General features: G+C 40.0%; 1 protein-coding gene and 1 long non-coding RNA gene across 2 annotated transcripts; both read left to right on the plus strand.

Moving 5' to 3' along the window:
- Positions 1–7,357: 7,357 nt before the first annotated feature.
- On the plus strand, positions 7,358–8,937 carry LOC118544748 (protein BEX1-like). The gene is made up of 3 exons (XM_036106662.2): positions 7,358–7,511; positions 7,870–7,954; positions 8,310–8,937. Exon 3 carries the CDS (start codon positions 8,315–8,317, stop codon positions 8,696–8,698), a length of 384 nt encoding a protein of 127 aa, XP_035962555.1. The 5' UTR covers positions 7,358–7,511; positions 7,870–7,954; positions 8,310–8,314; the 3' UTR covers positions 8,699–8,937.
- A 1,681-nt stretch (positions 8,938–10,618) lies between these two features.
- On the plus strand, positions 10,619–27,471 carry LOC144380345 (uncharacterized). The gene is made up of 2 exons (XR_013444472.1): positions 10,619–10,934; positions 25,705–27,471. It is a non-coding gene; the product is annotated as an uncharacterized LOC144380345 (long non-coding RNA).
- Positions 27,472–27,693: the final 222 nt, after the last annotated feature.

The following is a 27,693-nucleotide window of genomic DNA, read 5'->3' on the forward strand; positions in this document are numbered from 1 at the left end:
TAATTTTTCTCTACTGGCTTCTCCACTCTACGAACTTACTAAAATTTCAGTCCCTGAACCCTTTTTCTTTCTTTCATGGTTTGCTGATATTATTTTATTGATATACTTGGATTCCTTACTCTATTTTTTGCATATGTATCACTGTTGTTTTGTTTTGTTTTGACTTGTGGTTACCATTTCATTTATATATGTCTCTGTATATACCAATCTATATTGTTTATGGTCATTCAATTTTTTTTAAAGATTTTATTTATTTATTTGACAGCCAGAGAGAGACGGTGAGAGAGGGAACACAAGCAGGGGGAGTGGGAGAGAGAGAAGCAGGCTTCCTGCTGAACAGGTAGCCTGATGCAGGGCTCGATCCCAGCACCCTGGGATCATGACCTGAGCCAAAGGCAGACGCTTAACGACTGAGCCACCCAGGCACCCTATGGTCATTCAGTTTTGAACTCATTCTTTACCCCTCTCCCCTTCACATTTCAGATATTTGGTATCATATTTTCCATCTTTTTATTTTGTGCTTCTCTTGAATGATTTTTACAGATATGTTTGTTTGTTTATTGTTTTTGTGCTTCCTATTTTTCTTACTCTTACTAATCTTTTTTGTTTTCCAGTCAGAGTTCCCCTTAACATTTCTTGTAGGGCTGGTTTAGTGTTCATGAGTTCTTTTAATTTTTGTGTCTCTGGGAAATTCTTTATCTTTTCTTCTGTTCTGAATGATAGCCTTGCTGTATAGAATATTCTTGGTTGCAGATTTTTCCCTTTCAGCACTTTGAATATAGTGTGCCCCTCTCTTCTGGCTGTAAAATTTCTGCTGAAAAATCAGCTGATAGCCTAATGGGGTTTTCTTTTTATGTAACTGTCTTCTTTTCTCTTGCAACCTTTAAAATTCTTTCTTTATCACTATTTTTTGCCATTTTAATTATTATGTGTCTTGGTGTGGACCTCCTTGGATTGAATTTGTTGGGGAATCTCTGTGCCTCCTGAATCTGGATTTCTGTTTCCCTCCCCAGATTCAGGAAAATTTCAGATATTATTTCTTTGAATACATTTTATGCCCCCCATTCTTCTTCTGGGATCCCTATAGTGCACATGTTATTATGCTTGTTGAAGTCACTGAGTTCTCTAAGTCTATTCTCATTATGCAGTATTTGTCTGTCTCTCACCTTTTCAGCTTGATTGCTTTCCATTTTTCTATCCTCCAGGTCACTGAAACATTCTTCTGCTTCTTGTGTTTCTCTTTATTCCATCTATTGTATTTTTAATTTCACTTATTAAGTTCTTCATATTTGATATGCTATTTTTATCTCTTTGTCAAGGGCCTCACTGATGTCTTCCACCCTTTTCTGAAGTCCCGTAAGTATCTTTATGATCATTACTTTAAGTTCTCTATCCGGCATACTACTTATTTCTGTTTTGCTTAGATCTCTTGCTGTAATTTTGTCTTGTTCTTTCATTTGGGACCTATTTCTCTGTCTCCTCATTTTGTCTACCTCACTGTGTCTGTTTCTGTGTGTTAGGAATGTCAGCTACATCTTTTGCTCTTGAAAGTAGTGGGCTTATGAAGAATAGGTTCTGTAGTGCCCTGAAGTACAGTGTCCCCTGTTCACCAGAATCTGGTACTTCAAGGGAGTCTCCTATACATGTTCTTTGAGTCCTGCTATTGTGTCTGAGTACTTTGCTTTTCAGTCCAAATGTCTGCACTGACTCTTTGCCTGATGTGGGCTCTGCTTGCATTGTGCAATGTTAGTGAGACCCAGGCAGGCAGGCTCTGAGGGGATATGACCACAGAGGGCTTGGGGGCAGAACAGCAGTGTTAGAAAACTTTATGCTGAGCCACTAGTCCTAGGCTGGAACCCCCAAAGCAAAGCAGCAACCAAGGGTGAGGTGCACAGCAGGGGCAGTGACCGGGGTGCCCAGCATCTATGCATGTGGCAGCTGAGTGCAGCAGGTGGTGTCTGTGTACGCAGCAGTTAGGTGGGGTACGTGTGGTGATAGCAAAATTTGCACTGAGCCAAAGCCCAGTGGCCACCAAGGGCACGGTACAGGAGATGACAGCTGGGTAGGGTGTGCAAGGCATTAACAAAATTTGCACTGAGCCCAGGGCTGAGGCCAGAGGTCTTGGAGGGGGTGAGTCTTCAGGAAAACTCATGGATGGGGTGCACTGCTAGCAGGTTAGGTAGAGAGTGTCTATGCAGCGCCACTTCCTGCAGGTGGCTCTGTGTTTATGCTGTTGGGCAGGAGAGGAAAATGGTGTCTGCCAGCTCCTTTGTTCCTGGAAAAGTCCCTCAACAATCTCTGAAATCAGTATAAACAGATCCCTCTCCTGTTTGCCCCAAGTATTATGCAAACTGTCACTTCTATGTTGCCTTTCAGGGGGCTATTGTCTCTTTAAGGGTGGAAACCCAACTATCACTTGCCCAACAGAATCTCCCAAGTGCTGAGTCAGCTGACTTTTAAAACTCCTGACTCCAAGTTCCACTGGTTATACAAACTTATGGAATTCATCCCTTCTGGTTTTCAAAGCCAGATGTTATGGGGACTTGTTTTCCACCCCCCACCTCCATGGGTTCCCTGGTGCTTTCCCCTCTCTGTGCCCGCAGTTCTGTCCTTCCTGCAGGCAGCTCCCTACCACTGTTTCTGGCTTCCTAATCTCTCAGATACAGCTTCTTCTCTACATTTAGTTGTGCAGTTTGTTCTGCCAGTCTTCAGATTGTTCTCCAGTTTATTTACTTGGCTGTGAGTGATATCTAGTTGTAAACATGGCATGGGGTGAGCTTAGGTCCTCCTACTCTGCCATCTTCCCAAGCTCCAGAAATGACATTTATTTACAAACTCCACATGCTCTCCAATATCTTCTTAATTCTGAATTGACTCAGCAGTTCTCTGCAAGCAAGCTAAGCTCCTACTAGAACCTCCTGCTTTTACCACCTTACCTCCATCTTAAACACTGCAACATTCTTAATCTTGTTGTTACTACCCTTGCCTGACAAGGGCAAAGCCCATGACTTTGAGGTAATAATATCACATTTTATGACACTGCTTCCTGGTGTTTGAGAAGTCCCTTTAACTAATCCTGATGTAATTTTGTTTGTTGATGATCATACTGTAAAAATGAAAATTGGAATTTCCAGGCAGACTATACTGTTACTACCCAGTATGTACTACTTGAAAGGGTAAATCGTCCATATGCTAAATCAGCCTAACAACCAGAGCTCTACACCCTTACCAGAACATGCCAATTATCAAAAGGACAAATTGTTAATATTTATATTGACAGCCCAGTATGCCTTTGGGGCCATCTGTGATTTGGGGATGTTATAGAAACCAAGGGGTTTCCTTTCATCCACTGGGACTTCAATCAAAAATGGACAGCAAGTAAATGACCTTCTTGCTGCTATTATCTTACCTTCCGAAATTGCTATGATCAAAATTGAGGTTCACAGTAAAAGGACTGAAATTGAGTATCAGGAAAATGCCCTGGATGACTTTTATGCAAAAGCAGCAAGAACAGAAACTATAAAGGTTCTTGGCATATGTAGATGAAGTTATTCTTCTTCTGCAAAAAATAACCTCTTGTTGCCAGACTTTTGTCATCCTGATGTCCTGTGACATGACAACAGTCTGCTCCTGATTCAGAGAAATCACAGTGTGCAAACAATGGTTGTAAATTCAATGAATAATTGGGGCTATAAGAAACCCAAGATGGCCATTTGATTTTTATTATACAAACCCCATCTTTTGGTTCTCGCATTCTTTCACCAACCATTGTGCAGCTAAAAGGACTCAAATTATGCTAAACACACTACTAGAACAATGAGCAAAGAACACAAAAACAATCAAGTCACACACACAAAAAGAATATCTAATAACCATGAAGAAAGAGTCTCACGTATATTAACAAAGAAATGAAAAGTAAGGTGAGGTGTTTATTTATTTTATTTATAAAATTAATTAAATTAATTAATTTAATTTACCAGATTTGCAAAGATGAAAAAGACTGATAATACTTGGGTTGGTGAGGATGTAGGAAAATGGACACTTTTAAGATGCAAAATTGTAAAAGAAATGAGCAAAGGGTCAGAATGGACATTTCTCCAAAAAATATATACAAGTGACTGATAAGCACATATGTGATATTGTGATTTATAATAAGAAATATATTTGATCTTTGCCTCTGCCACAAAACTCCCCAAAACCCTTGGAATTTCCTAAGAGATATGAGCAATAAGATATGAGCAATCTTTTGTCATAATATTTGGTCTTTTGTCACTTCAGAACCAAAAAGGTAAAATGGGTGTCATTGTTATACATAACAAGTCTCTTTCAACCACAACTGAGTTTATTAATAAGGTGACTTTGGAAATCCCCTAAAGATGGGGCTGGGCTGGTTGCCAAGAGAAACAACCATGATTAGAGTGTTGGAACTTTCAGTTCCACTCCCTGATTTCCAAGGAGGGGAGATGGGCGGGAGATTGAATCAATCCTCAATAGCCAATGATTTAATCAATCATGCTTGTGTAATGCAGCCTCATAAAAACCCAAAAAGGATGGGATTCAGAGAGTTTCCAGGTTAGTGAACCAGAATGCTTCCATATGCTGTCATGCACCATTGAAAACTCCATGGTGACAGAAGCTCCTTTGTTCAGGATCTCACTCTATGTATTTCTTCATCTGCCTGTTGATTTATATCCTTTATAATAAACTAGTAATCTAGTGAGTAAATTGATTTCTGAAATTCTGTTAGCCTGTCAAACAAATTAATCAAACCTAAGGAGGGGGTTGGAAGAACTTCTGATTTATAGTCAGTAAGTCAGAAGCACAAGTAACAACCTGGACTTGTGATTGGCATCTGAAATAGAAGGCAATATTGTAGAAATGAGACCTTAATCTGTGGAATCTGATACTATCTCCAAAGTGTCAGAATTTAGTTAACTGTAGGACACCCAGCTATACCAGAGAATTGTGTGGTGGTTTGGGGACAAAACACACACATTGGAATGGGAGCAGAACTATAACATGAAAAGATGCTCAACATCATTAATCATCTAAGAAATGCCAATCTACGCTATCATGAGATATTACTTCATCTTCACTAATATGACTAGAATCAAAATTTCAGAAAATAACAAATGTTGACCAGGATGTGGAGATATCAGAACCTTCATATACTGCTGGTAGGAATGTTTAAAATGATCAACCACTTTGGAAAAATAGTTTAACAGTTCCTCAAACGATTATTGTATTGTTGCCATGAACTCTGAAAACATTGTGCTAAATGAAGAAGTCAATCCCCAAAGAATACATATTGCATGATTTCATTTATATGAAATATCCAGAATAGGGAAATCTATAGAGACAAATTATGTTAGTGGTGCTTTGACCTGGAGACAATGAGAGGATGGGGAGTGATAGCGAAAGTGTACTTTTTGAGTTTCTTTTTGATGTGATTAAATGTCCTAAAATTGACTACGGTGATGGTTGTGCATATCTATAAATATACTAAAAACCATTGAAGTGTACACTTTAAGTCGATAAATCTTATGGTATGTAAGCCATAGTTCCATACTGCTTTTTTAGAAAGATATGACAGTCTTAGTTAGATTTGGTTATTAATTGAATACGAGGGACAATGATGAGGGATTCAAGGATGCTGCCCAGATTCTGGGTTTGCCAATGGGTGAATACTAAGGCAGAAAACAATTGAAAAAGAAACAGGTCTAAGGTAAAAGTAAAGGGCTAAAGAGAGAGCGAGACAGCATATATAGAGATTTTTAAACTTTTTTAGGGGTGAGGAATCATGGCCTCTTTTGAGAATCAGCTAAGAAGTTTGGCTCCTCTCCCCCACAAAAAGGTGAATATATTACTACCTTCTCACATATAGAGATAATATTTGAATATCTGTTCCACAGACTTCTGTGTTGAGAATAACTAATCTCAGTTTACTCAAGATGGTCAATAGATAGTATTCCTTGGGCCCTGGCATAAATGAGGGAGTACCAGGGTGAGCATGGACTGGCAGATAGTGACCCTGCAGCAAGGCTGGGTTCTTCCTGAGTGCCCTGGAGGTGGGCAGGATAGGGTGAGGATCCCAGCAGTCTGCACTTCTTAACCCAGGTGAGAGATAGCAGAAATGTCCCACAAAGGCTTCCACCTGGACAAGGTAACAAAGAGGAGAGAACAGAAAGATTTGGGAGGCTCTCTCCACAGCAATCAATTCTCTACTATTTGACTCCTCTACCACAGAGGTATAGAAGAGGTATGAGAACAGACACACACACCCCCACATCTGTCTGGGAGATGAGTCACTAGGTGGGAATTTGAGGGAGAAATGGAGGGAAGAAACTAAAGGAATTTACTTAGGTCACTACTTTGGTCACTTGTCCATCTGTATTTTTGGAGTAAGCACAGTCAAGAGCCTGAATGTAGGAAATAAAAAGCTCTGGAATGTGGCAGTGGGAAGATGGGCACCTTCCCAATCTCTTACCAGAGCAGGGACTATCTGACTATCTCTGCATCCCTCAACCTGCCACTGCCTCACAGCCCTTCCCTTTGCTTAGGTCTTCAAAATCACCATTAGTAATAGCCATTAAATTTTAGCAGATGACTTCAGTTGTCAGCAAATTCTTTTCTATATATAATGAATGTTAATCATAATAGAATAAAATATAAATGTTTATTAATAAATCTTAAAATTTGCTCCAGAAGGGGGGAATTGGTGGGTTATTTATATAAAATGACCAAGAGCTGACAACTGGATTTCTCCTGGATCATTTTCAAAACACCATTTGTGTTCAAGAAGGTTCTCTGCCCCCCACAAAGCCTCCCTCCTTTTTTTTTTTTTTTTTTACAAAATTTTAAAACAATCTAGAATGTTCTAAAATGAAGTTCTGTGGAGCCCAGAGAAAATATTTTCTGTGTGGTGCAGAACATAAAAAATGAGTTTTCTTTTTACTTCTCCAGGTTGAAGCATGTCGTTTAAAAATGAAATTTCATAATTTTGTTTTTTAAACAATACTGATTGTTAAAAAAACAATAAAGAGAAATTTTTAGGAAGCAGATACACAGCCAGGGAGAAGAGAAGAAAAAACTGAAAAGACCAAGCCAATGCGAAGGCCTTGGGGAGAGGAGGAGGGTGATATGCAGACCCTCCCCGGTAACCAGAGAAAGGTAAACCCTAACCATAAGGCGGTAAGGCCCCTTGTGGGCCCTCAGATTGAAGAGAACAGAGCTGAGTGACAAGACGGTGCGCGCTGTGGCCCCGCGCACAGACAAGCGGAGGGGGAGTTGGTGCGTGCAGAGGTGGGAGGCAGGGTCCAGTAGAACTCCCCGCCCCCCGAGGGAGTGGAGTGGGAGGGGAGAGAGCTCCTTGGTGACGCGAGGCCCTCACGTGACCTGGAGCTGCAGAGCAACGCAGCCTTCCGTGCAGTCGTCAGTCCCGCTTCTGGGTACCGGCTCCCCGCTGTCCTGCGGCTGGCGGGCTGGCAACTGGCGCGAGGAAAGCAGAGCAGGTAAGGGCTCCCGGGCCCGCGCGCGAGGCCAGGGCGGCAGCGGTCCGCCTACTCCCAAAGCCGGCGCAGGGGATCAGCGCAGTGGCATTCTTGGGAACATCAGTAGTGGCCCCCTGGGGTAGGGGTGCTGGGACGGCCGGGAGGGCAGCAGAGCACCAAGAGCAATTGGAAATCACCCGAGTTCCTACCGGAAAATGGTGAACCTCCGGGGCGGGGTGGGGGGAGGCATGGGTGAGGGCGGGAGATGCGGATGGGGGGCGGCCAGGGGTGGCCGGGACCCAGAAGGGACCAGGTGTTGGCGGGTCGGCGCCAAGCGCTTCGCAACAGCCCCTGTTCCCTCCACGCCGGCCTTCTGCAGGTCTGCGGGTCTAGGTGTCAAGTGTCGCGGCGGCGCACTCACGGCGAGAATTGGGAGAAGGAGGAGACAGCAAGGATAGGCCCAGGTCGGTGCTGCGGTCAGTGTGGGGGGCGGGTGCAGAGCCCAGTTTGAGACCCCCTTCCAACTATCCCATTACTCGTCCCCCGTCCTCCATTTTGGTGACTGCGGAAGCCTGGGGATGGATCTGTAGGAAAATGGTGGGTTTGTGGGGGGAGGTAGGACAGAGAAGTGGTGGTGGGGGGTCCGGACTTGGAGGCCCCCTAGAGGACGCACAAAGCTTTTCAGGTAGGAAAATGAAATTTTAAAAACCGTTGATATCCAGGGCTCTGAAAGATGAGTAGTAAGGCCTCTGTCCTCGGTGCTGACCTGTCCACCAAAAACTCAGCCCCTTCTTTTGTCTTTTGTCTTTTGTCTCCTAGGAGCAATGGCGTCCAAAGAGGAGCACGCAGTAAAAAATCTCAACATGGAAAATACCGACCAGGAAAATGAAAAAAAAGATGAAAAGGAGCAAGTTGCTAATAAAGGAGAGCCCTTGGCCCTCCCTTTGGAAACTGGTGAATATTGTGTGCCTAGAGTAAATCGTAGGCGGTTCCGTGTTAGGCAGCCCATCCAGCAGTATAGATGGGATGTGATTCAGAGGCTTGAAGAGCCGGGAAGTATGAGAGAAGAGAATGTGGAAAGGATTGGGGAGGAGATGAGACAACTCATGCAAAAGCTGAAGGAAAAGCAGTTCAGTCATAGTTTGCGGGCAGTTAGCACTGACCCCCCTCACCATGACCATCGTGATGAGTTTTGCCTTATGCCTTGAATCCTGGTGTTTTCTCTGAAGTTAATAGGGAGACACCTGCTTTCTAAACTTATGTGTTCATGATATAGCTTTGTTGTAAACCTTTTGATGTAACTCATTTCTAGTATGTCTATTATTACTTCAAGTTGAATGTGTTTTTGATCCAATCTGTAAGATTTTGTTAGCAGGAGAACTTTACCTATTGCATGGAAAGATGGTCATTATATTGTGAAACCAATAAAGCAGTCTAAAAAAAGCAACCTCTGTATTTTTATTTCAAATCTTATATTTATGTATTTAGTACATGCAGTGAAAAATGCTGAAATTAAATATACCAAAGGATTAATATAGGGACTCATTTCTATGAAATGAGTTGATGTGTTTTCTTTCATATTTTCTGTAGTTTTAGAAGAAATGGAAACTATTTTTAATGACCTTGTGAAAGTAGAAGGGTCACTTCATAAATACTTGGTATGAAATTTGGATATTTTAGCCAGATGAATAAACCCAATAATTCTTTATAAAGTGAGGACGAGGACTGTACATGACTGTGAAACAAGATCAGGTGTGTGTGAGCTATGTTTACCTATTTTTGCCCTCATCCCCACCTATTAGGCAGGACCCCCATCCTCAGATTTTCCCTTCAGATATTTAGCAGAGTTTCCAAAGATAGGTCTCACCAGTCCAGCATCCCTCTGCTGGTCAAGCTGAATTCTGCCTGGCAAGAAGTAGGCCCTTAACAAAATACGATTAATAATGATTGAGACAGGAGCTCTGAGTTCTTGTCTCAGTTCAGTCCCTGAATAAAATAAACTTGGATATGCTGTTTCACTTCTCTAGAAGAGATTACTGGCAATTCCTAAAGGAACAATGAATTCATTAATAATGTCTTAAAGTTCTTAAACGTATGCTAATCTGCCATGTATGTGAGAATCATCTGAGGACTTTCTTGAAAATGTAGACTCTTGGGTCGCCTGGGTGGCTCAGTCAGTTAAGCTTTGACTCTTGATTTCAGCTCAGGTCATGATCTCAGGATGGTGAGATTAAGCCCTCCATCAGGCTCTGTGCTCAACAGGGAGTCGGCTTGAGATTTTCTCTCTCCTGCCCCCCCCCACACTCCTGTGCACTCATTTGTTCTTCCTCTCTCTCTCAAATAAATAAATCTTTAAAAAAAAAGAAAATGTAGACTCTTGATCCTACCCTAGATGTACTGAATGGGGATCCAGAACTTTAATTTTTAGCAAGCGGTCCTGGTAATTCTGATGCACATTAACGTCTAAAGGGCTCCTATGTGTATACATTTATTGTCTCAATTCTTAAATAGGAACCATAATGAAGAACATAAAGGTGAATATCTGAATTCGGTGGAGAGAAACATTAAAATGCAAAGAGAGAAAATTAAAAAGGCCTTTAGATTTACTACATAAAAATTAAAATTTAAAGTATGTACACTAAAAAATTTACAGTGGTTGTCTCTTATAAGGTATTGGGTGATTTTTTTCTTTGTACTCAAACTACATTTTTCTTGATGAATATGGATTACTTGTGGTAAAAATAAATAATAAGTCAGTAATAGATCCACATCCAATGAACAATTCAGCGAGCTTATAAATGAAGTGCAATGGAGGCACTTAAAAATTCTCATTGGGGGCGCCTGGGTGGCTCAGTTGGTTAAGCGTCTGCCTTCGACTCAAGTCATGATCTCAGGGTCCTGGGATCAAGTCCCACATCGGGCTCCTTGCTTAGCAAGCAGCCTGCTTCTCCCTCTGCCTGCCACTCCCCCTGCTTGTACGCTCCCTCTCTCTTTCTCTCTCTGGCAAATAAATAAATAAAATCTTTAAAAAAATTCTCATTGACAGAACTTAGATATTATAGATTTCAAATTATTCTTGAATATAGTATTCATGGCTTGGTGTAATTGTCTCTCCTATAGAGTGGGCAAAATCACTAGATCTTACTTCTAATCAATAGACTACAACAAAAGCGATGTGATGCCTCTTCTGTGATTGCTTTGCAGAAGATTGTGGCTTTGGTCTTGCTACAAGACTTCCTCTTCCTCCTTCCCCTCCCCTTTGCTGGCTTTGATGAAACAAACTGTCATGTTGGAGAGGCTAATATGGCAAAGAACTGGCAGTATCTCTCAATCAACAACCAATGAGGAACTGGGACCCTCAATCCAATAGCCTTTGAGGAAGTGAATCCTGCCAAACAACATAGGTAAGTTTGGAAGCAGATCTTTGCCCTTTCAAGCCTTCAGGTAAGACCTTGCCCCTGACCAAAATATTGATATGCACAATTAGCTGTCCTGAGCCAGTAAGAGCCAGCTTCAAGCACACCACTGACTCAGAGACCTCCCTTGTCAAGGTAGTTAAAACAGGGACATTACTAGGCAAGGAACATGAAAGATGAGAATGAAAAAAGGAAATGTCTTTTGCAAAGGAGATGGATGAGCATAAAGGAGAGAAAGATAAGAGAAAAAGAGACAGAGGCAGATAGAGTCCTGGCATATGCAATATACTTATGACTAAAAGGGACTACAGGATTGTGCAGGTGGGGTGTTATTTTTTGTACCCAGCTTTTTTTTATTCAGATTACCTAGTTATCACCCTGGTACTTCAATTTATTGTCCCTAATTCATATCAACTGCATTTCAAAAGTAATTTGAAGCAATGGTTCAGCAAATAATTATAATTTGGCTCAATTTGGGACTCAAGATATTTTTATGTTCTAAATATGCAGAGTACAATATGGTAATAATGAGCCACATGTGGTTATTAAGAACTTGAAATGTGACTAACACAATATGAAATGTGCAAAAGTGTAAAGCATATACAAGATTTTAAACACATGGTACAACAAAAGAATGTAAAGCATTCACAAGGTTATAAACACATAGTACAAAAAAAGAATAAGGGATTAATAAGTTTTTTATTGATTACATGTTGAGATGAGAGCATTTTGGATATACTATGTTAAATAAAATATATTATTAAAATTAATTTCACCACTTACTTTTTACTTTTAAAAAATGTGTTTACCAGAAAAATTAAAATTAGATATATGGCTTATATTTCTGTTGAACATCACCATTCCAAATCATTTTTAAGATACACCATGTCTTCTAAACTAAAAAATATTATTTTAGAAATTTCTGATAATAAAGATGATACACATTCCTTTCAGAAAGCACAAAGAAATATAAAGAAGAAAACTCTTAAAAAACATTTTAATCCTACTAAACATTATTAAATATTTATTTTTTTAGTCTCTTTTCTACACAAAACATCCACAAATGGAATCTTGTTCTATAAAAGTTGGATCATACTGTATATACTATTTTGTATGCTGCTTTTTCACTTAACATTTTTAAGATAATCCTTTTCCATTATCCTTAAGGATTATTTGAGATAAAGTTATTTAAATGGATTAACAAATTCAATATAATAACAGAACAGGGAGAAAATATAGACGATTATTTAATTTAAGCACAATAAAGGCATTTCTCAACATACAACTCAAGGCAGAAATTATGCAGAAAATTACTGATTTTATTACATAAAAAATAAACTTTTATTATGGCATAAGTATAATTTAGAAAGACAAATGAATTATTGGAAAAATAGTACATAAGAAAGACAAAAAGTGGTTAGGACTTCTAGTACTATGTTGAATAGCAGTGGTGATAGTGGACATCCCTGCCATGTTCCTGACCTTAGGGGAAAAGCTCTCAGTTTTTCCCCATTGAGAATGATATTCGCTGTGGGTTTTTCATAGATGGCTTTTATGATATTGAGGTATGTACCCTCTATCCCTATACTCTGAAGAGTTTTAATCAAGAAAGGATGCTGTACTTGGTCAAATGTTTTTTCTCATAATATGTTCTTATAATTGTTTGTATTTCTTTGGTGTTGGGTGTGATCTCTCCTCTTTCATTCATGATTTTATTTATTTGGGTCCTTTCTCTTTTCTTTTTGATAAGTCTTGCCAGGAGTTTATCAATCTTATTAATTCTTTCAAAGAACAAGCTCCTAGTTTCGTTGATCTGTTCTACTGTTCTTTTGGTTTCTATTTCATTGATTTCTGCTCTGATCTTTATTATTTCTCTTCTCCTGCTGGGTTTAGGCTTTATTTGCTGTTCTTTCTCCAGCTCCTTTAGGTGTAGGGTTAGGTTGTGTATTTGAGACCTGTCTTGTTTCTTGAGAAAGGCTTGTATTGCTATATACTTTCCTCTTAGGACCGCCTTTGCTGCATCCCAAAGATTTTGAGCAGTTGTGTTTTCATTTTCATTTGTTTCCATGAATTTTTAAAATTCTTCTTTAATTTCCTGATTGACCCATTCATTATTTAGTAAGATGTTCTTTAGCCTCCATGTATTTGAGTTCTTTCCAACTTTCCTCTCGTGACTGAATTCTAGTTTCAAAGCACTGTGGTCCAAAAATATGCAGGGAATGATCCCAATCTTTTGGTACCATTGAGGCCTGATTTGTGACCTAGGATGTGATCTATTCTGGAGAATGTTCCATGGGCACTAGAGAAGAATGTGTATTCTGTTGCTTTGGGATGGAATGTTCTGAATATATCTGTGAAGTCCATTTGGTCCAGTGTGTCCTTTAAAGTCTTTATTTCCTTGTTGATCTTTTACTTAGATGATCTGTCCATTTCATTGAGGGGAGTGTTAAAGTCTCCTACTATTATTGTAAGACTGATGAATCACAGACCTGTACCTCTGAAACAAATAATACATTATATGTCAAAAAAAAAAAAAAAGATAGTAGGAAGGGAAAAATGAAGGGGGGGAAATTGGAGGGGGAGACTAACCATGAGAGACTATGGACTCTGAGAAACAAACTGAGGGTTCTAGAGGGGAGGTGGGTGGAGGGATGTGTTAGCCCGGTGATGGGTATTAGAGGGCACATATTGAATGGAGCACTGGGTGTTACACACAAACAATGAATCATGGAACACTACATCAAAAAATAAGAAAGAAGAAAGAAAGAAGAAAGAAGAAAGAAAGAAAGAAAGAAAGAAAGAAAGAAAGAAAGAAAGAAAGAAAGAAAGAAAGAAAAGAAAAGAAAAAGAAAGGAAGAAAGAAAGAAGAAAGAAAAAGAAAGAAAGAAAAAGAAAGAAAGAAAGAAAGAAAGAAAAAGAAAAAAAGAAAAAGAGAAAAATTCAGGTGAACAATTGGAAGGAATAAAAAAATAAGAAAGACAAAAAGTTAATATTATAACTGTATAGTAAATTGGTTTAAATCAATCAGGGAAGGGCAAACACAGGAAATATCAAAATGGAAAAAAGTAAAAAGTAAACAATTTTAAAGCTGACTAATAGATACATGGAAAAAATGACCAGTTTCATTTGTAATCCAGTTTATACAAATGAGAACAAGAAAATATTTTCAAGTAACAAGTTGGTAAATAATTTTAATAACAGCCAATATTTATTGACCATTATAATCTAAATATTTTGCATGCCTTATTCAATTTCCCTAACCACATAAGTTGCATGCAGATACTGTTGTTAGACCATTTTATATAAAGTTAAGGAGAATGAACCACATACCCAAAGCCATGTGACTATTAAGTTGTGGAGCTGGAATTTGAACACAGTGTGACTTTTGAATCCATGCCATTATTAGTGATTTATACCTAGAAGTAAGGGTTCTTTCATACAGTGAAAACATAAAAAGAGCATGGGCAGTTTCATACAGTAGTAGTGAGAATGAGAACTGGTTCAACTTTTCTGAAAGATAGTTTGAAAATATGTATCAAAAGTCTTAAAACAGTTCTATAGTCTTTAATCAGAAATTCTATGCTGTTGACTACATTCCAGGTGAGAAATCATACAAATGATCTGTATCTGAGCTGTGAAAACATACAAATGTGCAAGCATGTAAATAGAGATGACCATTGAACAATGCAGGGGTTAGGGGCGCTAACACCCTGCATAGTCGAAATTCCACATATAACTTTTGACTTCCAAAAACCTAATTTCTAATAGCCTACTGTTGACTGGAAGTCTTACCAAAAACATAAAGTCAATTAAGACAGATTCTGTATGCTTTATAGATATATAATATAATATATATTAGTATAAAAATATATTTTATATTTATATATAGTATTCTTACAATATAGTAAGCTAGAGAAAAGAAAATGTTATTAAGAAAATCATAGGAAGGACACCTGGGGGACTCAGTCGGCGGCCGTCTGCCTTCGGCTCGGGACATGATCCTGGATTCCTGGGATTGAGTTCCACGTTGGGTTCCCTGCTCAGCGGGGATCATGCTTCTCCCCACCCCCAGCTTGTGCTCTCTCTCTCTTGTTCTCTCTCTCTCTCAAATAAATAAATAAAATCTCTTAAAAAAAGAAAATCATAAGGAAGAGAAAGATAGATTTACAGTACTGTACTGCAAAAAATCCATCTATAAGTGAACCCACACAATTCAAACCGATGTTGTTCAAGGGTCAATTGTATATGCAATAGCAGGATGTTTATTTTAACATTTTTGAAAAGCCAAGAAAAACTGGATATGACCTTAATACTTATAAATAAGGGAAAGATAAATACATAAGATGCATTAATACTTTGGAAACCTATCCGGCCATTATAAATAATAGAGTAGTCCTGAATAGAAAGAAATGGAAAATTCTCTAATATTGTTAATTTAATTATTTTGGGTAGGGAATATCAGCTGTATGTAAAGAATAATTGACTAAAGCTTGCTTAAATATTAAGGAAATTTATGATCTCACATGATAGCAGAAAGAGAAGAAATAGGTAAAACGGGCTTCAGGCTGATTGATTCAGGATGTCACCAAGGACCCAGGTTTCTTCCATCTCTGGTTAACTTCTACCATGCCTAGTGTCAGCTTCATCATAAGGCTTACCCCTAATGAAACAAGATGGCTGTTGTGGTGATTGAGGATACATTCTTTTCTGGTTTTGTCTCTCAGGAGAGAAAGGAAAACCTCTCTCCCAACCATGGAATATAAGACCTTCTCTTCAATCTAACTGGGCCATTTTAAGATCATTAGTCATCTTCAACCAGTAACAATCCTCAGAGAAATTCCAAATCCTGAAAGGTTCAGAATTATTAGGGCCTGCCTCCTGAAGGTATCAGTAAGGAGAGGTGGGGTGTACATTTAGATGTTCGGAGTTTTGTTAAGAGAAGAAAGGAGAAGCTGATGTTGGGTAAGCATACACTATACTGGGAGCCTCAGAAACAGGAATGGCCCAGGATACTCTCTGTACCTGCAATAGGTCCTGAGTGGGAGATCAACAGCTGGAACATGTACTGAATAACCTTTGGAAGAACAGGCAGGGCATTAAAAAAAAAAAAAAAAAACTAAAGTAGTCCAGAAAATGCTAATATTCAGAGGGAAGAAAGAGTGAGAATGAGAACAAGAGCAAGAATAATGAATACGACTCACAGAATTTCCCCAAGTTATAGAAACCTGAGGGATTCCTGGAGCCCTGGGATTAAAAATCAAAAGAAAGGGCAGTTTCTCCAGTTTAGTAAGACCATTCACTAGGGTTAAGTGGAAGTCATGTAGGTCTGTGCCCAGAGATGCCCAAGAAACCAGTTAATGAGGAACAGAACCATGTGGAGAGGATTCCAGGAAAATAATTTTTAACCAAATTTCCACTTTTGTCACATTAATAATACCTCCCTTCACAGATTCTTGTCCTGCTTCATGGACCAGTGCCAGATGTGCTGGGCACATCCCTTCCTCCAAAAGTAGATTGAAAATCAGCCTTGAATATTATTGAATAACATCTCTGAAAAGCAAACACTTAAGTTGTTTTAGCTTTGAATCTACTGGGGTTTGCGGAGATTTCAACGGGGCACTGTTTGCTCACTTAGCAGGCTCATGACCTCTACCCCAGCCAAGCTACTCTCTCTCCCTCACCAGCCCTTTCCAGAACTTCTCTTCATCCTTCCCGTATTTCAAGGTTCAACCTAGATCCTTCTTCCTCATGACAGCTTCCCTGGCTCTATGAGTACCACCCTTTTCTTATTCTTATTAGGCTGACAGAACTTCAGAGTTTTTAAATTTCTTTTTTCCCAGACGTTGGTATGTGCAATAGTGGACCTTCCCAGGCACCTCATGTTCTGCTTTCCCTGTGATGTCTTGGATTATGTTTTATAATTGTTTTGTATCTTTCACAAATTGACTGAGTGATCAGTGAACTGGTCTCTTTGTTTCTCCTCTTGCCCTTTTCCAATCCAGTCTCTGCCTAGCAATCTAAGTATTATTTTTTTTAAAGATTTATTTTTTTATTTATTTGAGTGGGGGGCAGAGGAAGAGGGAGAGAGAGAATCCCAAGCAGACTCCCCACTGAGTGCAGAGCCCAACACAGGGTTCAATCCCACGACCCTGAGATCCTGACCTGAGCCAAAATCAAGAGTTGGATGCTTAACCAACTGAGCCACCCAGGTACCTCAATCCAAGTAGTATTTTTTAAAATTTTTCATTATGTTTAGTTAGACAACACATAGTACATCATAAGTTTTTGTTGTAGTGTTCAATGATTCATTAGTTGTGTATAACACCCTATAACACCCAGTGCTCATCCCAACATATGCTCTCCTTAATACCAAGTAGTATTTTTTTTAAATTATTTTTTTATTTTTATTTTTTTTAGGTTGGGACCTAAATGTTTTCTTTAAATGTTTTTTGTTGTAGTTTTTTATTTTATTATGTTATGTTAGTCACCATACAATACATCATTAGTTTGTGATGTAGTGATCCACAATCCATTCTTTTCGTATAACACCCAGGGCTCCATGCAGTACGTGCCCTCCTTAATACCCATCACCGGGCTAACCAATCCCCCCTCCCCCCTCCCCTCTAAAACCCTGTTTCTTTCTCAGGTCCATAGTCTCTCATGGTTCATCTCTCCCTCCAATTCCCCCCGCCCATTTTTCCCTTCCTTCCCCTAATGTCCTCCATGTTATTCCTTATGTTCCACAAATAAGTGAAACCATATGATAATTGACTTTCTCGGCTTGACTTATTTCACTTAGCATAATCTCCTCCAGTCCCATCCATGTTGATGTAAAAGTTGGGTATTCATCCTTTCTGATGGCTGAGTAATAGTCCATTGTATATATGGACCACATCTTCTTTATCCATTCATCTGTTGAAGGGCATCTCGGCTCTTTCCACAGTTTGGCTATTGCGGATGTTGCTGCTGTGAACATTGGGGTGCATATGGCCCTTCTTTTCACTACATCTGTGTCTTTGGGGTAAATACCCAGGAGTGCAATTGCTGGGTCATAGGGTAGCTCTATTTTTAAATTTTTGAGGAACCTCCACACTGTTTTCCAAAGTGGCTGTACCAACTCGCATTCCCACCAACAGTGTAAGAGGGTTCCCCTTTCTCCACAACCTCTCCAACATTTGTTGTTTCTTGCCCTGTCCATTTTGGCCATTCTAACTGGTGTAAGGTGGTATCTCAGTGTGGTTTTGATTTGAATTTCCCTGATGGCTAATGATTATGAACATTTTTTCATGTGTCTGTTAGCCATTTGTATGTCTTCTTCAGAGAAGTGTCTGTTCATCTCTTCTGCCCATTTTTTGACTTGATTATTTGTTTTTTGGGTGTTGAGTTTGAGACGTTCTTTATAGATCTTGGATACCAACCCTTTATCTGTAGTGTCATTTGCAAATATCTTCTCCCATTCTGTGGGTTGCCTCTTTGTTTTGTTGACTTTCCTTGGCTGTGCAGAAGCTTTTTATCTTGATGAAGTCCCAAAAGTTCATTTTTGCTTTTGTTTCACTAGCTTTTGGAGATGTATCTTGAAAGAAGTTGCTGTGGCCGATGTCAAAGAGGTTACTGCCTATGTTCTCCTCTAGGATTTTGATGGATTCCTGTCTCACATTGAGGTCTTTCATCCACTTTGAGTTTATCTTTGTGAATGGTGTTAGAGAATGGTCGAGTTTCATTCTTCTGCATGTGGCTGTCCAATTTTCCCAGCACCATTTATTGAAGAGACTGTCTTTTTTCCATTGCATGTTTTTTCCTGCTTTGTCAAAGATTATTTGACCATAGAGTTGAGGGTCCATATCTGGGTTCTCTATTCTGTTCCATTGGTCTGTATGTCTGTTTTTGTGCCAGTACCATGCTGTCTTGGTGATCACAGCTTTGTAATATAGCTTGAAATCGGGAAACGTGATGCCCCCAGCTTTGTTTTTCTTTTTCAACATCTCCTTGGCGATTCGGGGTCTTTTCTGATTCCATACAAATTTTAGGATTGTTTGTTCCAGCACTTTGAAAAATGTCATTGGAATTTTGATCGGGATGGCATTGAAGGTATAGATTGCTCTGGGTAGCATAGACATTTTAACAATGTTTATTCTTCCGATCCATGAGCATGGAATGTTTCTCCATCTTTTTGTGTCTTCTTCAATTTCTTTCATGAGTGTTCTGTAGTTCCTAGAGTATAGATCCTTTACCTCTTTGGTTAGGTTTATTCTGAGGTATCTTATGGTTTTTGGTGCTATTGTAAATGGAATCGTTTCTCTAATTTCTCTTTCTACAGTTGCGTTGTTAGTGTATAAGAAAGCAACTGATTTCTGTGCATTGATTTTGTATCCTGCTACATTACTGAATTGCTGGATGAGTTCTAGTAATTTGGGGGTGGAGTCTTTTGGGTTTTCCACATAAAGTATCATGTCGTCTGCGAAAAGAGAGAGTTTGACTTCTTCTTTGCCAATTTGAATACCTTTTATTTCTTTTTGTTGTCTGATTGCTGTTGCTAGGACTTCTAGTACTATGTTGAACAACAGTGGTGAGAGTGGGCACCCTTGACGTGTTCCTGATCTTAAGGGAAAGGCTCTCAGCTTTTCCCCATTGAGGATGATAGTCGCTGTGGGTTTTTCATAGATGGATTTTATGAGCTTGAGGAATGTTCCCTCTATCCCTATACTCTGGAGAGTTTTAATCAGGAAAGGATGTTGTATTTTGTCAAATGCTTTTTCTGCATCAATTGAGAGGACCATATGGTTCTTCTCCCTCCTCTTATTAATGTGATCTATCACATTGATTGATTTGTGAATGTTGAACCACCCTTGCATCCCGGGGATAAATCCCACTTGGTCGTGGTGGATGATTCTTTTAATGTATTGTTGGATCCTATTAGCTAGGATTTTGTTGAGGATTCTGGAATCCATATTTATCAAGGATATCGGTCTGAAATTCTCCTTTTTGATGGGGTCTTTGCCTGGTTTGGGGATTAAGGTAATGCTGGCCTCATAGAATGAGTTTGGGAGTTTTCCTTCTGTTTCTATTTTTTTGAAACAGCCTCAGTAGAATAGGTATTATTTCTTCTTTGAATGTTTGGTAGAATTCCCCAGGGAATCCATCAGGCCCTGGACTCTTGTTTTTTGGGAGGTTTTTGATCACTGCTTCAATCTCGTTACTGGTTATTGGCCTATTCAGGTTGTCAATTTCTTCCTGTTTCAGTCTTGGCAGCTTATAGGTTTCCAGGAAGGCATCCATTTCATCCTGGTTGCTCAGTTTATTGGCATATAGTTGTTGATAATAATTTCTAATAATTGTTTCTATTTCCTTGGTGTTAGTCGTGATCTCTCCCCTTTCATTCATAATTTTATTAATTTGGGCCCTTTCTCTCTTCTTTTGGATAAGTCTGGCCAGTGGTTTATCAATCTTATTAATTCTTTCAAAGAACCAACTTCTAGTTTTGTTGATCTGATCTACTATGTTTCTGGTTTCTAATTCATTGATTTCTGCTCAAATTTTAATTATTTCTCTTCTAATGCATGGCTTAGGCCTTGTTTGTTGCTTTTTCTCTAGTTCTTTAAGGTGTAGAGTTAGTTGGTGAATTCGGGATTTTTCTATTTTTTTGAGTGAGGCTTGGATGGCTATGTATTTCCCTCTTAGGACCGCCTTTGCAGTATCCCATAGGTTTTGGACCGATGTGTTTTTGTTCTCATTGATTTCCATGAATTGTTTAAGTTCTTCTTTGATTTCTTGGTTGACCCAAACATTCTTGAACAGAGTGGTCTTTAGCTTCCAAGTGTTTGAATTTCTGCCAAATTTTTTCTTGTGATTGAGTTCCAGTTTTAGAGCATTGTGGTCTGAGAATATGCAGGGAATAATCTCAATCTTTTGGTATCGGTTGAGACCTGATTTGTGACCCAGTATATGGTCTATTCTGGAGAAAGTTCCATGTGCGCTCGAGGAGAAGGAGTATTCTGTTGTTTTAGGGTGGAATGTTCTGTAAATATCTATGAAGTCCATCTGGTCCAATGTATCATTCAAAGCTCTTGTTTCCTTGTTGATTTTCTGCTTAGATGATCTGTCCACTGCTGAGAGTGGAGTATTGAGGTCTCCTACAATTAACGTATTGTTATCAATATGACTCTTTATTTTGGTTAACAGTTGGCTTATGTAAATGGCTGCTCCCATGTTGGGGGCATAGATATTTACAATTGTTAGATCTTCTTGTTGGATAGACCCTTTAAGAATGATATAGTGTCCTTCTGTGTCTCTTATTACAGACTTTAGTTTAAAATCTAATTTGTCTGATATAAGAATTGCTACCCCAGCTTTCTTTTGAGGTCCGCTGGCATGGAAGATAGATCTCCATCACTTCACTTTCAGTCTGGATGTATCTTTAGGTTCAAAATGAGTCTCTTATAGACAGCATATGGATGGGTCCTGTCTTTTTATCCAATCTGCAACCCTGTGCCGTTTTATGGGAGCGTTTAGGCCATTCACGTTGAGAGTGATTATTGAAAGATATGAATTAATTGTCATCCTGTTACCTGTGAAGACGTTGTTTTTATAGATTGTCCCTGTAAATTTCTGTTGTAGATCACTCTTGGGGTCTTTCTCCTTTTATAGAACCCCCCTTAATATTTCTTGCAGGGCCGGCTTAGTGGTCACATATTCTTTCAACTTCTGCCAGTCGTGGAAGCTCTGCATCTCTCCATCCATTCTAAATGAAAGCCTTGCCGGATAAAGTATTCTTGGCTGCATGTTCTTCTCATTTAGTACCCTGAATATGTCTTGCCAGGCCTTTCTGGCTTGCCAGGTCTCTGTGGATAGGTCTGACGTTATTCTGATGTTCCTCCCTCTGTACGTAAGGAATCTCTTCCCCCTAACTGCCCTTAAGATGGTTTCCTTGGTTCTAAGATTTGCAAGTTTTACTATTACATGCCGGGGTGTTGGCCTGTTTTCCTTGATCTTAGGAGGGGTCCTCTCTGCCTCTAGGACTCGAATGTTTGTTTCATTCCCCAGATTAGGGAAGTTCTCAGCTACGATTTGCTCAAATACATCTTCTAGCCCTCTCTCTCTCTCCACTCCCTCCGGGATTCCAATGATTCTGACATTGGAACACCTCATGGTGTCACTTATTTCTCTGATTCTATTTTCATGGATTCTGAGTTGTTTTTCCCTGGCCTCCTCTTTTCCCTTTTTATCTATTATACTGTCTTCCAGATTGCTTATTCTCTCTTCTGTCTCAGTTACCCTAGCTGTTAAATTATCTAGATTGGATTGGATCTCATTGATAGCATTTTTAAGTTCTGCCAATTCACCTTTTATTTCTGCCCTTAGAGACTCTATGTTGCCATTAATTGATTTCTCCATTCTAGCCATTGTCTTCACAATTGCTAGCCTGAATTCCATCTCCGACATCTTGGTTATGTCTGCATCCATTTGTAAATCTGCAGCATAAGTCATAATCTCTGAGTCTTTTCTGTTTTGGGGGCTCCTCCTCCTAGTCATTCTGTTGATGGGTGTATGAGGGAATGTATAGAGTCGAAATTATTGACCAGAACCTAAGCAAGATGCACCTGTTTTCTTGGGACCTTAGGGTTGCTGGCCTCTTGTTTTCCCAGCCTGTCTTCTGCGGGAGGGGCCTGCTGCGCTGTTACTCAGGCAACCCTGTTTGGGCGGAGTTGCCAGGTGCCCCTGTGGCGGGGGATGGGCTCAGTGGGAATCAGTCTTTGGGGCTTTTGTTCTCTGGCGCCTTTCCCTGGTGGCTTTCCGCGTCTCTTCTGTGAGTCAGAGCAGAAGAGACCATTTCCAACCCTCTGCCTCAGAGCAGAGAGACCGCAGTCTGTTCTTCAGTGAGCTCTCCAGGCCACACTGTCTCCATTTCTGCTATAAACTGCAGCGGCCTGGGTTGTGCGCCCCTCCGCAGCGCTCCCAGTCCTGCCTCCAGATCGGGGCACGTCTCTGCCCTTTGTGCTTCTAAAACCGCCAGCCGCTCCCAATTCGCACGCGCGCTACTCCGCCGCTTGGGGTTTCCACCCCCGGGGGTTGCAGTTCACCAGCGCGACCCCGGCGCACCAGGTTTCCGTCTCGGAGGATGCAGTTCGCATGCGCGTGACTGTCGCTCCGGTTTCTGTCCAGGGGGCTGCGGTTCGCGTGCGCACGACCCCGCCGGTCTGGTTTTCCACCCCGGGGGCTGCCCTAAAGTTCTTTCCCGATACTACCGGTCTGCCAGTCTGTGCCCCGTCCGCAGCGCGCGAGGCTGTCACTCACCGGCGGTGTAGGATCTCCATGTCCAGGCACCCTCCCACCTCCATTTATCCTCCGATATCTGCCCGCTGAATCACGGCTCTCCACTTCGTACCTCAAAACCAACTGCCTGCGATATTTTGTTTGTAGAGATCCAGATCTTCTTACATCTCAGGCTGGTTTCGTGGGTGCTCAGAGTGGTCTGGTAGATATCCAGCTCAATTCCGGGGACCAGCTGAAAAAGGTCCCCTACTCCTCCGCCATCTTTCCCCCCTCCTCCCAAGTAGTATTTTAAAGGAGAATTAGAACATGCTCTTCCCCTCAATTCTATCCCTTAAATGCCTCCATTGCATTTAAATACTTAAAACAAATCTTTACCATGGCCTTCAGGCTCTCCAAGACCCACCTCCTGGCCACTTCTCCCACTCAGCAAGGCTACTCTCCCCCTCTATTGATAAACTCTAGCCACACTGGCCTCCTTTGGTTCTAAATGGGCCAAGGACTTTCCTGCTCTAGAGCTTGTGCACATGCGGCTTCTCCTTCTGGAAGGCTAACCATTCCCGCCTGGCTAACTCTTATTTACCCTTTAGGACTCAACTTAATATCATGGCTTCTGAGAGTCTCTCTCTCATTCCTTGGCCTAACCTGTCATGCTGTCTCTCACAGAACCTTGTTCTCTATCACAATTTAGGATGGTTTTTTTAAGTTTTTTTTTAAATTTTATTTTATTATGTTATGTTAGTCACCGTACATTACATCATTAGTTTTTGATGTAGTGTTCCATGATTTACTGTTTGCATATAACACCCAGTGCTCCATTCCATACATGCCCTTTTTAATACACATCACCGGGCTAACCCATCCCCTCACCCCCCTCCCCTCTAAAACCCTCAATTTGTTTCTCAGAGTCCATAGTCTCCCATGTTTAGTCTCCCCCTCTGATTCCCCCCTCATTTTCCCCTTCCTAATATCTTCTTTTTTTAAAACATATAATGTATAGGATTATATTTTTATAATGTCTCTCTTTCCACACAGGAATGTACATTTCATGCTCAGGGGGACCATGTCTACCTTACTCATCAGGACATATCCAGCATCTAGCCCAGTGCCCGACATGTAGTAGGCCCCGAGAGACAGTAGGTTGAACTCTATTAAACTGACACTTTTTAAGGTTAAAACCAGGCATATATTGGGGCGCCTGGGTGGCTCAGTTGGTTGAGCGTATTAACTCTTGGTTTCAGCTCCGGTGATCTCCGGGTGGTGAGATCGAGCCCCACATCAGGCTCCATGCAGTGTGGAGTCTGCTTGAGACTCACTCTCCCTCTCCCTCTGCCCCTCCCCCAGTGCTCTCCCTATCTCTAAAAATAAATAAATAGTCTTTCTAAAAAAAAAACAGGAATATATCAGCAACCTCATAAGTTTCAATCTAATACTTTTTGAACAAATGAAAAATGAGGCAGGTGAATTATTGCGAAAAGAGAATGAGAAAGTAGCCTGGGGAATATGTTTTGCTCCCACTTTACTATTCAACCTGCTTTAGGGTAGACTCAGGAATCTGGTTGAGTTGCTGATCCTGAGACCTTCCCCCTGAAGGAAGGGGCACCTCTAGTCCTTGTCATGTGTGTCTCCAGTGAATTCCTCTAAGTCCATGCCTTGTACCCCTAGACCCTTGTGCCCTTGCTTATGCTCTATCTCCTCCCATGATCTTTCATGTTTTCTTCCCCTTTCACAACTCTCTTTGACAACTAATTCATCAGAGGCATAGGGACTTCTACATGATGTGTCTTTACTCCATTTCTTTGCTGGTAAATTACCAAATTTTCTTTGCCAGGGCATAATAGTATTTGTTTTATCCAAATGATAAAATGAAAAGAGGAATCAAAGACACTATTGAATGATGAAGGAAGAAACTACTTACCTTGGATGGATTGCAGCATTAGAATGGAGTATCTTTGAGGTGTTGGCGACAGAGAGAACCTAAACGATTTCAGGGTTGCCTCCACTTCACACTCTTATTTTTCCTTCCCTCTCCTATCCGGGGGACGGCAAGTACAGCAGTGATGTGACCCTTGACTCATCAGCAGTGTGACTGAGAGAGGGGGAGGGTCACGGAATCTACCAGGGAAACTAGGAGTTGAAAAAAGTTTGAAAATTACTGTCTTGAGCCAAAAAAAAAAAAAAAAAAAAAAAAAAATCAGGTTTTAGGACAATTTCCCGGGTGTCTCAAAAAGACTGAACTCAGTTCCAAGAAGATCTAATGTTGGGGTATTGATTTGGGCTACCAGTATTTGATACACAGTAGGTGCTTCATAAATACACAGTAAATGGATGAATGAATGAATTGTTTTAGGATACACCAGCCCATGAAAAACATTAAAGTATAACCTCCCACAGTTTTCTTTTTATTCCATCTGTGTGTGTATATTTCCAGCAAAAGTAGGTTCATTTGTCAAATGAACTGTGTCAAAATCTTCCATTATGAAAAAAGCAGATTGTTTTATTGTTGATGATGTTGTTTTTTGTCTTTCCAGATTAAAAGTACACATTTCAACTTTGGGTTTCCAGTTCAGTATGTAAGGAGCTTGGAAGTCATCACGACCATTCTCATGGCAACAAAAAAAGCTGACCAACCAAAAATCAACAATTCTTAGATCACTGGAGAATTGAAGGCACAGAGCCAACTACCACCCTTACAAACTGGAGAGATAGACTGGTGTATATAGAGAATCACAGCTTACTGGAGCAGAAGTTCAGGAGCAAATCTCTGCTGAAGCCAGTACAATCATAGGAAAATAAACTATAATTGATGAATTATTAGAGGCTTAATCGTGGACAAGCTCAAGAATTAAAACTTCTAGGTGAATCCAGTCTTAAGAGGCACTCCACGTTTTCATGGATTTTACCTCCAAGAGCCCCACCAGCTTCTCACAATGAAGATCAGAGTATAATATCCTCCTGTTTCCAGCAAGAAGAGGGAAAATGTAGCCATTTTAAAATACACCCAGAGCATCCTGTTCTTTTTAAAAAGAGCTACCCTCAGAAGAACATAACAAAACTGGATGAAGGAAGATACTCAACTCCAGCTACTCTAGACTTCCATGAGGGGGAAGAGAAATGCTCCACTCCAGTTGTCTCCAGTCTACGAGGTAGAGAAATGAAAATATCCATCTCTAGTCTTCCTGGTTCACCTAATCGTGGAGGGAGAACTGAGAAGCACTTTTGAGGGTCACAGCCTATTGCACAAGCTCAAAATGGATCAAAGACCTAAATGTGAGATCTAAAACAATAAAACTCTCAAAAGAAAACACAAGCTTCACAACATTCGATTTGGCAATGGTTTCTTGGATATGACACCAAAGACACAGGTGACAACAACAACAACAAAATTAAACAAATTGGACTTCATAAACATTTTAAAAATTTGTACATCAAAGACACTATCAGCAGAGTAAAAAGGCAACCCACAGAATGAGAGAAAATATTTGCAAATCATACTTTTAATAAAGGATTAATATCCAGGTTATATAGAGGACTCCTAAAACTCAACAACAAAAAACAAACAACTTGATCCAAAATTGAGTGAATAGACATTTCTCCAAAGAAGATATACAAATGGCCAATAAGCTCATAAAAAGTGCTCAACATCACTATTCACTAAGGATGTGCAAATTAAAACTATTATGAGATACCACTTCTCACCTTTTAGGATAGTCACTATCAGAAAAATAAAGCAAAAGAAAACATCACACGTTGGTGAGGTTGTGGACCCTTGTGCACTGTTGATGGGAATGTAAAATTGTACAACCTCTGTGGAAAGCAGTATGGTGGTTCCACAAAAATTTTAAAATAGAATTACCATGTTCATTAATTATATTTCTGGGTATATACCCAAAGAATATAAAGCAGGGTCTCAAAGAGATATTTGTAGCTTATATTTATAGCAGCATTATTCACGATAGCTAAAATGTGGAAGCAACCTAAGTGTTCATTGACAAATGAATGGATAAGCAAAGTGTGGTATATACATACAATGGAATATTATTCAGCCTTAAAAAGGAAGGAAATTCTGGGACGCAGGGGTGGTTCAATCAGTTAAGCATCCAACTCTGATTGATTCTGGCTCAGGTCATGATCTCAGGGTTGTGAGATGGAGCCCCACATGGGGCTCCGTGCTCAGTGGGAAGTCTGCTTGAGGTTTTTCTCTCTCCCTCTCCCTCTGCCCCTCCCCGCTCTCTAAAATAAATAAATAAATAAATAAATAAATAAATAAATATTTAAAAAAAATAAAAGATAAAAAGGAAGGAAATTCTGATATATACTACAGCATAGATAATCCAGAGGACATTATGCTAAGTGAAATAAGCCAGTCACAAAAAGACAAATACTGTATGAGTGCACTTATATGAAGCACTTAGAGTAGTCAAATTATACAGACAACAAGTAGAATGGTGGTTGCTGGGGGCTGGTGTGAGGAGAAAATGGGAAGTTATTATTTAATGGTGACAGGGTTTCAGTCATAC

This window comes from Halichoerus grypus, chromosome X (genome assembly GCF_964656455.1).
Source record: "Halichoerus grypus chromosome X, mHalGry1.hap1.1, whole genome shotgun sequence".
NCBI classification, from domain to species: domain Eukaryota; kingdom Metazoa; phylum Chordata; class Mammalia; order Carnivora; family Phocidae; genus Halichoerus; species Halichoerus grypus.